This window comes from Hyla sarda, chromosome 1, assembly GCF_029499605.1.
Source record: "Hyla sarda isolate aHylSar1 chromosome 1, aHylSar1.hap1, whole genome shotgun sequence".
Lineage (NCBI taxonomy): Eukaryota > Metazoa > Chordata > Amphibia > Anura > Hylidae > Hyla > Hyla sarda.
In genome coordinates this window covers 406495761-406509349 of record NC_079189.1, presented here as the reverse complement: position 1 = coordinate 406509349, position 13589 = coordinate 406495761, and the positions used below count along the sequence as shown (strand labels likewise).

General features: G+C 42.8%; 1 protein-coding gene across 3 annotated transcripts in view; it reads left to right on the top strand.

The window, feature by feature from the left end:
* The window catches only part of METTL17 (methyltransferase like 17), a 54005-nt gene that overhangs the window by 23380 nt on the left and 17036 nt on the right, over positions 1 to 13589 (top strand). For all 3 annotated transcript variants that reach the window (XM_056528580.1, XM_056528582.1, XM_056528581.1), the window contains exons 4-6: positions 665 to 752; positions 12047 to 12128; positions 13432 to 13505. In XM_056528580.1, coding sequence (XP_056384555.1) covers positions 665 to 752; positions 12047 to 12128; positions 13432 to 13505 — 244 coding nt within the window. The remainder of the gene's footprint in view (positions 1 to 664; positions 753 to 12046; positions 12129 to 13431; positions 13506 to 13589) is intronic.

Sequence of the window (13589 nt, the reverse complement as noted above, 5' to 3'; positions counted from 1 at the left end):
GATGCCGACTTGGAGGTGCTGTGCTGATGCTGCGGACCCTCGGACGTCATCTTGGAGGTGCTGTGCCCAAAATTTTTTTTATCTTCTTTTTATACTTTACTTTTTCTTTTTTTACACACCTTCACTATCCCTGCCTGCACTAAACCTGTCTCTAAGCTAATCCAGTGCTAGATGGCACAGATGCTGCCAGATAAACTTGGATTGGCACAGGGAGGGTTCGGTAGCACCAGGCTCCGCTCTGCTCTCCTCTTTGCACTTACTTCCTTGTGTGGGTGGGCAGAGCGGGGCAACTGGAGGTTAATCCTCCCATCGGTGCTTGTGATTGGTCAGGGGGTGGCATCAGGGCCCCCATAGGCATTGTCCCGGGAGGCCTGCTGAACCATTTCAGCAGGTATCCCGCTCCGATCACCGCTGGATCCATTGTCAGTGATAAACAATGGATATTTCCATGTTTTTGGTGAAGCTAGAGGAGTTTGCTTAGGGTATGGAATGTAATGCTCATCATTTTGCAGGTCTTAGTAAAGGCTTCTTATGTCTTCCTATAAGTTTCTAAGCTGTAGTTTATAGTATTAATAAAGTTTGCTGCCTGATGTAACAGGAGATTAGTTTTTTCATGGTTTTTCATGTTCTATCATTGATTGTGATCTTTCTGTATCTTTCACAGATATAAATATTTATCAAAAAGAACAAAAGTTAAAAAATGATGTGTTGAATTCTTTACGAAAAAATATTTATCACTGGCAGCCTTTAAGGTAAGATGCTATGTGGTGCCTCCTTGTAAAGCATGTTGACTTTCTAGACATGTTTCCATTATTTCCATTTAAGTCCAAATTTAGCAAGGAAATACCTTGCCGCATTTCGGTAGTGGGAGCTGGCCCTAAGGCTGTCAAGTTCTACTCCACAGCTGAAGAGACAAATCAAGCCCTATGACAACAATTGTCCTCCTGTAAGGCTGAATTCACATTAGTAAATAAAAGTTATTAGTCCACAGCTCAATATCAAAAAAGATTAAGTGGTAGATGTCTGGTGTCAGATAGAGCAAAAGACAACAGTAATGCTAATAGCTTATTTAATATAAAAATAAAATGGATGCGTGTCCCGCAGGGCCCTACGGTAGCGCAATGATAAGAATCGCCATATAAAATACATAAAATGGTTAAGCAATACACTTCAGCAATAAATTCAGCATACACTGCAGAATAGAAAAGGATAGAAATTATCAATCCTCTAAAGATGGTTACTTGTAACTAGTATATGTCGCGGTTAGAGCATGAATTGACACAAAAATGATAGTGTGTCTGTGTTGTGGAAGAGATTTTGCTAAAAAAGATTAATTCCACCTGTAGAAATCAAAAGAAATGTCCTGTAAATGTGAACAGTCCTGTAAATAAAATGATGGAATAGATAATGACTTGTAGCAGGTGATGTCCTGAAAAAATGAATATGGTCCTGAAACAATTATGAATGATCATGTGCAGTTCACCACTGTGGTATACCACTGAAGAAGGGGTACAACTAATGCTGCTTTAACCCCAAAACGCATTTGGTGATGGAGATTCAGCTTCTTACACTCAGCTCCAGTTCACACTACAGTTGCGGTTTTACAGCGATTATTGGACTATCGCAATTGGAGAGACTTTCAAATATTCATTTCCATTACGGATCTATTTTGCCATTGATCAGCCAAAGCCGGTTTGAAACCCTCCATCTCAAGAACATTGTTGCTAAACATCTGTTGAAGTGATTCCGCAATATCTGCATATCATCATTTACCTGCATCCATTCAGCGCACACCAGCTTTCCGTCTCAGGTCAGCTGACCTGCCATCAGCTGACCCCTGACATCAGATGCCAAGAAGTAGCTCGCCGGTGAGAACGGCCGCACATCGTGCGAACACCACGCCCCCCCTGGCTGGAGCGCATCTGAATTCATCCAACTCGGCCTGACGGCGGTGCGGTGAGTGGCACAATTGTGCCAGGTATTATTCCTATTGCAGAGTTATTCAATGCGGAGTGGACCAACCGGCATTTACAATCTAGTATTGTTATTTGAACTGCACATGATCATTCATAATTGTTTCAGGACCATATTCATTTTTTCAGGACATCACCTGCTACAAGTCATTATCTATTCCATCATTTTATTTACAGGACTGTTCACATTTACAGGACATTTCTTTAGATTTTTACAGGTGGAATTAATCTTTTTAGCAAAATCTCTTCCACAACACAGACACACTATCATTTTTGTGTCAATTCATGCTCTAACCGCGACATATACTAGTTACAAGTAACCATCTTTAGAGGATTGATCATTTCTATCCTTTTCTATTCTGCAGTGTATGCTGAATTTATTGCTGAAGAGTATTGCTTAACCATTTAATGTATTTTATATTGTGATTCTTATCATTGCGCTACCGTAGGGCCCTGCAGGACACGCATCCATTTTATTTTTATATTAAATAAGCTATTAGCATTACTGTTGTCTTTTGCTCTGACACCAGACATCTACCAGCTAAATTGCTTTCTTTTGCTAAATCGAACAACTGCTCTTACAAAGAACTAAGGAAAGGGTGTATTTCCCTACCTGATCTGGGAGAAACCTCTACCTGGGGCCTGATTAATGAAGCCCAGCAGAGAGGAGAAGTGTTTCCCCTTGCCAGATGGGCACACAGCAGGCGTCTGTAATGGACACACAAAGTGGAACCGGTGTGACCGGTGACATTGTCGTGGAAAACGAGAGGAGTGTTCATTCCCCGGGAGAGGAACTGTCAGTTGAGCTGGCTGAAGAACATAAGATAAGCTTAGTGTGAACAGTGTGTTAAGAGTTTGCAGAATACATGTGTTTTACACTGGCTGGGATTAGCCCTCAGGTGGCATAGAAAGGGCAAGCTATATAAGTGTAGTTAGTAGCCCAAGTGCCGAGGGATTTGTTTGGCTTTGTTTTGTTTGGTTATACCTGCAACCTAACAAACCTAGCGAGGAGACAGTTCTTCACAAGGCAGCTGCTGTGGCGTGGTTACTCCCGCATGAAAAACGTGTCCTGTATGAAGTTGGGATGATCCCTGAGCTAATTCTCCTGGGATATCTCGCAGACCAGAGTTGCCTGATTTTTGCTACCTAATCCTTGTGGGAGGGGAAAAGCAACATAGGAGGAAGCTCTTGTCCTTTATAACCAGTCCTCATATACTGAAAATAGCAAGGGGCGTGGCTTTGTAGGAGTATGCATGACTTGCAAGTCAGACCGGCGCACAAAAAGGGTCGAAAATAGAAGGGGTGTGGCGAGAGATGCATGGCTTACAATCCTGACTGACACACTCACCTGGAGATGAGCCCGGAGTGGAGCTTGTGGCTTAAGGTACCAGAAGTCCTGTAAACTAGCATGAGACTTCAGACAAAAATCCCAACCCTCACGTAAGTAACGTGTACCAAGGATTACCAAGAAACATTTGGAAGTTATGCTGAAACATATATTTCCCATAGACTTGAATAGGACTTCAAAGAACCCTTTTTTATTTTATTTATTTTTTTATTAATTCCAGGTGCTAAGACCCTAGCTTCCACAGCTTCAAGATTTTTTTCCCTGCCTGCATCCTATATTCGTAAACAAGATGGTACCCAGCGCTCACCAGTCATGCAAAGTGAAGATTTATTAAGCCATAGTGTGGTACAAGCGTGGTACCATGATATGGCTTAATGAATCTTCACTTTGCACGATTGATGAGTGCTGGGTACCATCTTTTTTAATTGTGACTTTACCCTACCACATGCACTCCTGCAGAGTACACAGAAGTGCTGACACACTCCTATATTGCTTCCTATATTATTTCTTATGAACTCCTACCATTTACCACCACCTTCTCCAGCGATATAAGACAATTGTGTCGCCCAATAATACACCCTAAGGGTAGGGTAACACGTGGCATATTTTGCCGTGTATTTGCTGCTGCATGTTTTCCTACCCATTTAAGTCAATGGGTATAAAAATCACCTGAAGAAAATACGCAGCAAAATACGGCATAAGAGTACGTTCACACGTCCGTATTATTGCTGCAGATCTGCTGCAGATTTGTTGCTGCATACGTTGCTCAATCGTGCGGCCCTTTAAACTTCTTTCTTGGCTGAATGATGTCCAGGAATAATGGGCCACACACAGCATTTCTACTCAATTCTTTGGTTCCTTTTAAATGAATGACCAGACTGTAGATCGTTGCTGGTCCCCAATCAGCAGATTTTAGAATAAATAACGCTTGACAACGCATTTATATATGCTAAAATCGTTATCCCCGCCATCCCCAGGGGACGTTTCTGCCCCTAGGGATGGTGAAGATATGAAGTTATAAAGTCCTCCCGGCCGCCCTGCAAGTAGTCCCATGGGCGGGGACTTACACTTACCAGCTCCCGTTGCTTCGGCCGTGACCTCGCCCCAACGGCTTGAATGAAGGCTCGTGTCACCGCACTGCTCCCTTAGCAGACGGAGCAGAGCAGTGACGTGCGCAGTCAATGAAGGCGAGGGGCGGGACCACGGCCGGAGCAACGGGAGCTGGACATGTAAGTCCCCGCCCATGGGACTACTTGCAGGGTGGCCGGGGGGACTTTATAACTTCATATCTTCACCATCCCTAAGGGCAGAAACGTCCCCCGTGGATGGTGAAAATAACAGTTTTAGCATATTTAACGCATTTTCATGCGTGAAATATGCTAAAACCTGCTGATTGGTTCCCTTTAAGGACTGTGCACTGTTACAAATGGATCTGGATAGGTTGATTTGGGCTGAGAAGTGGCATATTAGGTTCAACACTGATAAATGTAAGGTAATGCACATGGGGAAGAAAGATCCAGCCTGGGAAAAATGTATTTAAGGGATGTTCCAGGTTTTGTTTTTAACTTTTCAGTATCATACACCTGATGCAAAGTTATGTCTTTTATGTAAATTTTTTTAGAGTTTAAAAAAAATTGAAGTACAACAACAAGTATACACAGAATAAGAAATGTGATAACAGCACAATGTCAAGTCAAGTCAAAGCATCATCAATCAGTAAGGGTATCACAAGAGAGGGGAAGGGCTAGCTCTCGGGCTGCTCCAGGAGCACCGCTTTGTGGACTCTTACATAAAACAAGACACCACAAGACCAGACAGACAGGAACACAGAAAAACAAGGACAAACATACACCACCAAAGGAGAGAACACAAGACAGAAAGGGGGGGGGGGGGAGTGGGAAAGAAAGAGAAAACGAAAGAGAAGATGGAGAGGGCTAAGGAGGTTGATGGTCCACAAACCTATCCCAGGACTCCCAAACAGAAAGGAAGAGGGGCTGGGTATTATTAAGGGAGGCAGTAAGGTTATCGAGAGAACGAATCTCCCGGATCCTAGCAACCAGATCCATCTCAGAAGGAGGAAGGGTGGACTTCCAGTGTTTGGCAATCAGAGTCTTGGCCGCCAGAACCATGTGCATGAAGAGATTAAAGGGCTTCTTAGGGAGAGACCTACAGCAGAGGAACAACAAATACACCAAAGGATCCAGAGGGACCTGAGACCCCAACAAACATTCCACCATGTGCCTCACCATGACCCAATAGGGAGCAATCAAGGGGCAGGACCAAAAGATATGGAAGACTGTCCCCAATCCTACCCCACACCTCCATCATTGGGGCGGGATACTGGGGTTTAAAGTATTTAGTAAAGCAGGGGTGTGATACCAGCCCATTAAGATCTTAAATTGTGTCGCCTTATATGTAGTACAAATAGAAGCCCAGGACGCCCTCTCCCAAATAACCCGCCACTGAGGAAGGGTCATAGTGGTGTTCAATGCCTCCTCCCAACGGCTCATATATCGATGCAATGGGGCACCCCCCGCCCTCCCGGAGGGCCTATAATAATCGAGTAAATATCAGAAAGCAGGCCTTTTTGTCTGCGGCCCCGAGCGGCATAACCGCTCAAAAGCCGACGGCAGGGAAACCTCGAAGGATCCCAGAGCCGACATCATGAAGTGCCTAAACTTAAGATAATGAAGCCATTCGAAGAAGGGAAGACCAAAACGAGAAGCTAAGTCCTCAAAAGGAAGCAATGTACGAGTGAGGGGATTGACCAAGTCCGCCCAGCAGAAAAGTTCTCTACCTCCCCATTCTCTAACCATAGGAGCAGTAAGGCCCGGGGGAAAGAGGGATGATAAAGAAAAGATTGCAGAGGGGAAACACAGGAAAAGAGCTGGTATTTCCTAGAGCAGTACCCCCAAACGTATCGAGAGAAGGCCATAGGACCTAGCAGGGGGCCCGAAATAGGGGGCGGGGAGAGCGATGCCAGAGAAACGTGTTGGGGTGAACCGGGGCCAACCACAACTTCTCCAGTTCCGTCCAAGGACTATACGCATGGTACGAGGTCCAAGAAGCAAGATGACGTAGGTGATCAGCCCAATAATAATTAGGGACATCTGGGACCGACAGACCCCCTCTATCCCTGCACGCAAGCATAACCGACATTGGTAGGCGATGCCTCTTACCGCCCCAGATAAAGCGAAAAATAGCGGACTGAAAGGTCTTTAAGGCAGCTAGCGGTACCCGAACCGGAAGCATCTCAAAAAAATAAAGCAACTTGGGGAGGATAGTCATCTTTACTGCCGCAATCCGGCCGAAAAAAGAAATATACTGAGATGCAAAGTTATGTCTTAAGTAAATTCACTTGCGTTACATGTGTGTGGTGGATTGATCCCTTTTTTGTTATTACGTCACCCCTAAGCTTTCTTTTTTCTAAACTGAAATCTTCTCATTTTAGAATGAGAAGATTTCAGTTTAGAAAAAAGAAAGCTTAGGGGTGACGTAATAACGATGTATATCGGGACAGTACAGAGATCTCTCTCTCTATTTATAGCAATGACTGTGTCTATAACAAGGGGACATCCTCTATGTCTAGAGGAAAGAAGGTGTCTACACCAGCACAGACGGGGGTCTTTACTGTAAGAACAGTGAGACTATGGAACTCTCTAAGTGGTCATGGTGAAAATAAAAGAAAGGGGCCTGGATGCATTTCTGTACAGTAATAACATTACAGGTTATGGATACTAGATTTGTAGGGACAGAAAATTGATTCAGGAAATTTATTCTGAGTACCATATTTGGAGCTGGGAAGTCTTTTTATTTTTATTTTTTTTTCTCCCTGGTATTGGGCAATTGGCATCAGCCTCATAGGAGTTTTTGCCTTACTTTTGATCAACACAGTAGGGATATAGGTTAAACGTGATGAACATTTGTCTTTTTTCAACCTTATGAACCATGTTACTATGCTACATAGTGCAGGTGCTACTGATTACTAGGGTCTTTACTTTCTTTCTTTTTTTTTTTTTTTCTACAGAAAGCCGAATATGTAGATTAGTTACTTTGGTTCACTCCGAGCGTTCCCAACCACTTGGTGCACTGGTATGCCTTCCCAGCTGGTTCCAAGAAAACAACCTATTAATAAATATTCATACCTGTGCCCTTAATCACATAGCCACTATGGGGGACATTTATCATTGTTTGCTTTGGTAAGCAAGTTCTGAAGGCATTTTTGTTTTTTGCTTTGCTTAACCCCTTAAGGACAATGGACGTACTCATACGCCCCCGTTTCCGAGTCCTTAAGGACCGAGGACATATGAGTACGTCCTGTCCATTCCCGGCCCCCCGCCGCTAGCCGAAGGTGAGCCAGTGCCCAATACCTGCTGATATTGGTCAGCAGGCATCGCGGCATATCGCCCAGGGGGGTCATGATGACCCCCCATGTCGGCAATGGCCGCAGATCGCTGAACAATTCAGCCCAGCGATCTGCGGCGGATTCCGGGTCAATCGGGTTCTCCTGTGACCCGGAATTACTGGCTGATCGGGGCTTTCTCTGAAGGCCCCGAACAGCCATAGCCATCAGGGGGTGAGGTGGCACTGGTGCCACCTCATGATCGCCCTGATTCGTCGGACGGTTTACCGGCCGACCAATCAGGGCACCTGTTGCGGGTGTCACTCCCGCAACCCGCTCCGCCCCTCTTCCGGAGGATGTGATCGGGTGCGGGAAGAGGACCCCGGCGTCCCTGTTGGGATCGGCGGCGACGAGGGACTGGCCTGCAGCGGTGGCGTGGATCAGCAGTTGGAGATGAGTGACAGCCTCCTGCTGTTGCTTAGCAACAGCTCCCAGCATGCAAAAAGGGCATGCTGGGAGCTGAGGTTATGCAACAGCAGGGGGCAGACCACCACAACTCCCAGCATTCCCTTATGGGCATGCTGGGACTTATAGTTTTGCAACAGCTGGAGGCACATTTTCCACATATGGAAAAGTGTACCTTCAGCTGTTGTATAACTACAACTCCCAGCTTGCACAATCAGCTAAAGTGCATGCTGGGAGTTGTAGTGGTGCATCTGCTGGTTGCATAACTACAACTCCCAGCATGCCCGTTGGCTGTCGGTGACTGCTGAGAGTTGTAGTTTTGCAACAGCTGGAGGCACACTGGTTGTGAAACACTGAGTTAAGTAGCAAACCAGTGTGTCTCCAGCTGTTGCATAACTACAATCCCCAGCCAAAGTAGTATGCCTCCAGCTGTTGCATAATTACAAGTCCCAGCATGCCCTTCCACTGTCCGTACATGCTGGGGGTTGTAGCTTTTGCAACAGCTGAAGGCACACTGGTTGCAAAACACCAAGTTTGTTACCAAACTCGGTGTTTCACAACCAGTGTGCCTCCAGCTGTTGCAAAACTACAACTCCCAGCATGCACTGATAGACCGTACATGCTGGGAGTTATAGTTTTGCAACAGCTGGATGTTTCTCTCCCCCCCCCCCAAATGTGAATGTACAGGGTACACTCACATGGGTGGAGGTTTACAGTAAGTATCCGGCTACAAGTTTGAGCTGCAGCAAATTTTCTGCCGCAGCTCAAACTGCCAGCGAGAAACTACTGTGAACTCCTGCCCATGCGACTTTACCCTAAAAACACTACACTACACTACCACAAAATAAAATAAAAAGTAAAAAACACTACATATACACATACCCCTACACAGCCCCCCTCCCCTCCCCAATAAAAATGAAAAACGTCTGGTAGGCCACTGTTTCCAAAACGGAGCCTCCAGCTGTTTCAAAACAACTACTCCCAGTATTGCCAGATAGCCACTGACTGTCCAGGCATGCTGGGAGTTTTAAAACAGCTGGAGGCACCCTGTTTGGGAATCACTGGCGTAGAATACCCCTATGTCCACCCCTAATGCAAGTCCCTAATTTAGGCCTCAAATGCGCATGGCACTCTTTTGCTTTGGAGCCCTGTCGTATTTCAAGGCAACAGTTTAGGGTCACATATGGGGTATCGCCGTACTCGGGAGAAATTGTGTTACAAATTTTGGGGGGTATTTTCTGCTATTACCCTTTTTAAAAATGTAAAATTTTTGGGAAACCAAGCATTTTAGGTAAAATGTATTTTTATTTTTTTACATATGCAAAAGTCGTGAAACACCTGTGGGGTATTAAGGTTCACATTACCCCTTGTTACGTTCCCCGAGGGGTCTAGTTTCCAAAATGGTATGCCATGTGTTTTTTTTTTTTTTGCTGTTCTGGCACCATAGGGGCTTCCTAAATGCGACATCCCCCCAGAGCAAAATTTGCTTTTAAAAAGCCAAATGTGACTCCTTCTCTTCTGAGACCTGTAGTGCGCCAGCAGAGCACTTTTCACCCCCATATGGGGTGTTTTCTGAATCTGGAGAAATTGAGCTTCAAATTTTGGGGGGTATTTTCTGCTATTACCCTTTTTAAAAATGTTATATTTTGGGGAAACCAAGCATTTTAGGTAAAAAAATATATATATATTTTTTTTACATATGCAAAAGTCGTGAATCACCTGTGGGGTATTAAGATTCACTTTACCCCTTGTTATGTTCCCCGAGGGGTCTAGTTTCCAAAATGATATGCCATGTGTTTTTTTTGTGCTGTTCTGGCACCATAGTGGCTTCCTAAAGGTGACATGCCCCCCAAAAACCATTTGTCACTCCTTCCCTTCTGAGCCCTCTACTGCGCCCACCGAACAATTAACATAGACATATGAGGTATGTGCTTACTCGAGAGAAATTGGGTTTCAAATACAAGTAAAATTTTCCTCCTTTTTACCCCTTGTAAAAATTTAAAAATTGGGTCTACAAGAACATGCGAGTGTAAAAAATGAAGATTTTGAATTTTCTCCTTCACTTTGCTGCTATTCCTGTGAAACACCTAAAGGGTTAAAACACTTACTGAATGTCATTGTGAATACTTTGGTGGGTGCAGTTTTTATAATGGGGTCATTTGTGGGGTATTTCTAAGATGAAGACCCTTCAAATCCACTTCAAACCTGAACTGGTCCCTGAAAAATTGTGAGTTTGAAAATTTTGTGAAAAATGTAAAAATTGCTGCTGAACTTTGAAGCCCTCTGATGTCTTCCAAAAGTAAAAACTCATAAATTTTATGATGCAATCATAAAGTAGACATATTGTATATGTGAACAAAAAAAAATGTATTTTGAATATCCATTTTCCTTACAAGCAGAGAGCTTCAAAGTTAGAAAAATGCAAAATTTTCATATTTTTCATCAAATTTGGGGATTTTTCACCAAGAAAAGATGCAAGTTACCACAAAATTTTACCACTATGTTAAAGTAGAATATGTCACGAAAAAACATTCTCGGAATCAGAATAAGTAAAAGCATTCCAGAGTTATTAATGTTTAAAGTGACAGAATTGCAAAAAATGCTCTGGTCCTTAAGGTGTTAAAGGGGTTATCCAGGAAAAAAATTATTTTTATATATTTACTGGCTCCAGAAAGTTAAACAGATTTGTAAATTACTTCTATTAAAAAATCTTAATCCATTCAGTACTTATGAGCTGCTGAAGTTGAGTTGTTCTTTTCTGTCTAAGTGCTCTCTGATGACACCTGTCTCGGGAGCTGTCCAGAGTAGAAGCAAATCCCAATAGCAAACCTCTTCTACTCTGTGTAGTTCCTGAGACAAGCAGAGATGTCAGCAGAGAGCACTGTTGCCAGACAGAAAAGAACAACTCAACTTCAGCAGCTGATAATTATTGGAAGGATTAACATTTTTTTAATAGAAGTAATTTGCAAATCTGTTTAACTTTCTGGAGCCAGTTGATATAAAAAAAAAAGTTTTTTCCTGGCATACCCCTTTAAGTTCTACATATTTATCATACTATCACAGGGGTTGATAAATTTGGAGCACATATTTGGAGCACATAAGCAAAACCAAAAAGTTGCAGCTGAGACTTTTGTGAGACTTTTTTGCGACTTTTTAAATTTGCTCACGTATGGGAGTTTTGTAATCCAGGTCAGACCTGGAGCAGACTTGAGACTTTTTGCAAAAGGTTTTTTGCCTACATGCGACTTTTGCACATCATAAATACATGACCACTGCAGAGTGAAAACTGAAATTTGCTTAGGTAAGGCTGTTTGTAACTTTTTGCTTACCCACAAAAGTCATCCAAAAAAGTGCTTAGGTGAACGTGCAAATTTTTTGTGCGCCCGGAGTAAGCAGCAGAAAAAAAAGGCTCTAAATACCTTGATAAATGTCCCCCTATGTGTTGAGTTCCTGTGAGTGCGTTGGCACAGATCATCACTGGCACACATGGTTCAGGGCAGACTTTTAGATATTTATTAAGGGGGTATTGTCCAGGGACCAAGTGGGTGGTTGTACCAGTGCACCAAGGGTCTCGGAACATACTAAGTGCACCAAAGTAATTCATTTACATATTAGGATTTTTGGGTGTATGGTGACACATAGGGGAAAAAAAGGTAAAGCCCCTTGTAATCAGAGTCACCTCTACCATTAGCCCATACCCAGGTTTTTGCAGCTAATGCAGCTGTCACTTGTTCTTTAGTCTATTTATGGCCCGCTTTATATTGTGTCCTGTGTTCTGATGAATAAACTTTTTTTTTAAACTTATTTTCAGTTAACCTATCACAGTAAACTGACTTGAAAGCTGTAGATAAATTATAATATCTTTGTGATAAATATTCTCGTGATGCATTCTTAATGATTGTGCCATATTTTTCACAGCTACACAGCGCAGATTGGCTTGGTGTATTTAGCTGCACGCTTTGATGGAGGATTCGCTGCTGTATCTAGAGTGTTACATGAGGTGAGGAGATGCCAAAAATTCTCCCTTGTGTTAGAATGGCCATTTTGTTATCTTTAGAGTTGTATGAGTAATATAATAATTACTTTGTGGTGATATATTGTGACAAATTTAGGGTATCCTCTGGGTTTAAAAATTCTTGTACATGTTTTATCTATAAGCTAGAACTATAAGCAGGACAGTTTATTATTTGATAATGACATTTGGAATTTCCTGGATATCTTTATGTTTACAATAAAAAACATAGTAAAGCATGTACATAAGCAATCCTTAAAGGGGTTTCAAGGCAAATATTACTAATGGCCTATCCTGTGAGTAGGCTCCAGTATCTGATCATGTGGTGCTGTAGTGCAGTAAAATGGCACAGCCACTTTACAATATATACAGAGATATATATATATATATATATATATATATATATATATATATATTTCTGTTTCCCAGTTTCCCATGTTGCTGATGTGGTCTGCCATGTTGCAGATGTCTTCAATGGAAAGATTTCTTTGGATGAGGCAGGATTGAATCGGCGCTGACCAGGACAAGTACGAGCGATGATATAAAATGGGAAGCGGTTTATTTAGGATAAATAGTGACAGGTTTCACGGTGCTTGAAAGCGCAGTTAAACGCGTTGCATTTTATCCTAAATAAACCGCTTCCCATTTTACATCATTGCTAGTACTTGTCCTTTTCAGCGCCGATTCAATCCTGCCTTATTCCAAGAAGTCTTTCCATTGAAGTGTTCACGTTGTCAGGAAGGCTGCAGACGGGACCCCGTTAATCTCACCCACGCATACCGTTGTTGTGTGTGAGTGCACACAACCACCTGCGGTAAGGGCCCACATTTTTGTGTGGGTTACTCGCTGGTGGTAATACGCTATGGAGCGCTCTTCCATTCTCTTTTTAGATGTTGCTGATGTGGTTGTTTGTACAATTGACTCCACAGACCATTGATTGGTTGATTAAAGTTTTATGTGTGTGCCCAGCTTTAGACTCCAAATGGTTACAGTAGAATTTCTAAAACCAACCCTTTTCAAGGCAAGTTCAATGCATGCCTATTGTGGCCCTTTTTTCAAACCAATGACAGTAAACCATATAATGATAACAATATAATTTGTAATATAACATATTCTTTAATATAATGTAGAAGAATGGTAAACCTGTTGATGCTGTTGCATTTACGTGGTACAATGGTGTTCGATACAATAAGAAGATATAATTTAAGGAAAGGAGAGAAGGAATAGAAATGTGTTGATTATGAAATCTTTGTAATATGATTGTACAAGATGAAGTGTTATGTCCCCACAGATATATCAACGTGTTCCTGGGTTCAGTCCACAAACGTTAATGGATTTTGGATCTGGCATTGGATCAGTTTTATGGTGAGAGCACACAAAGGGTTTGTGCCTTGTGGACTGCCCTTAGTCAGTCTAATTGTTGTACCCCTGATGATGAAGTAGAGGTCT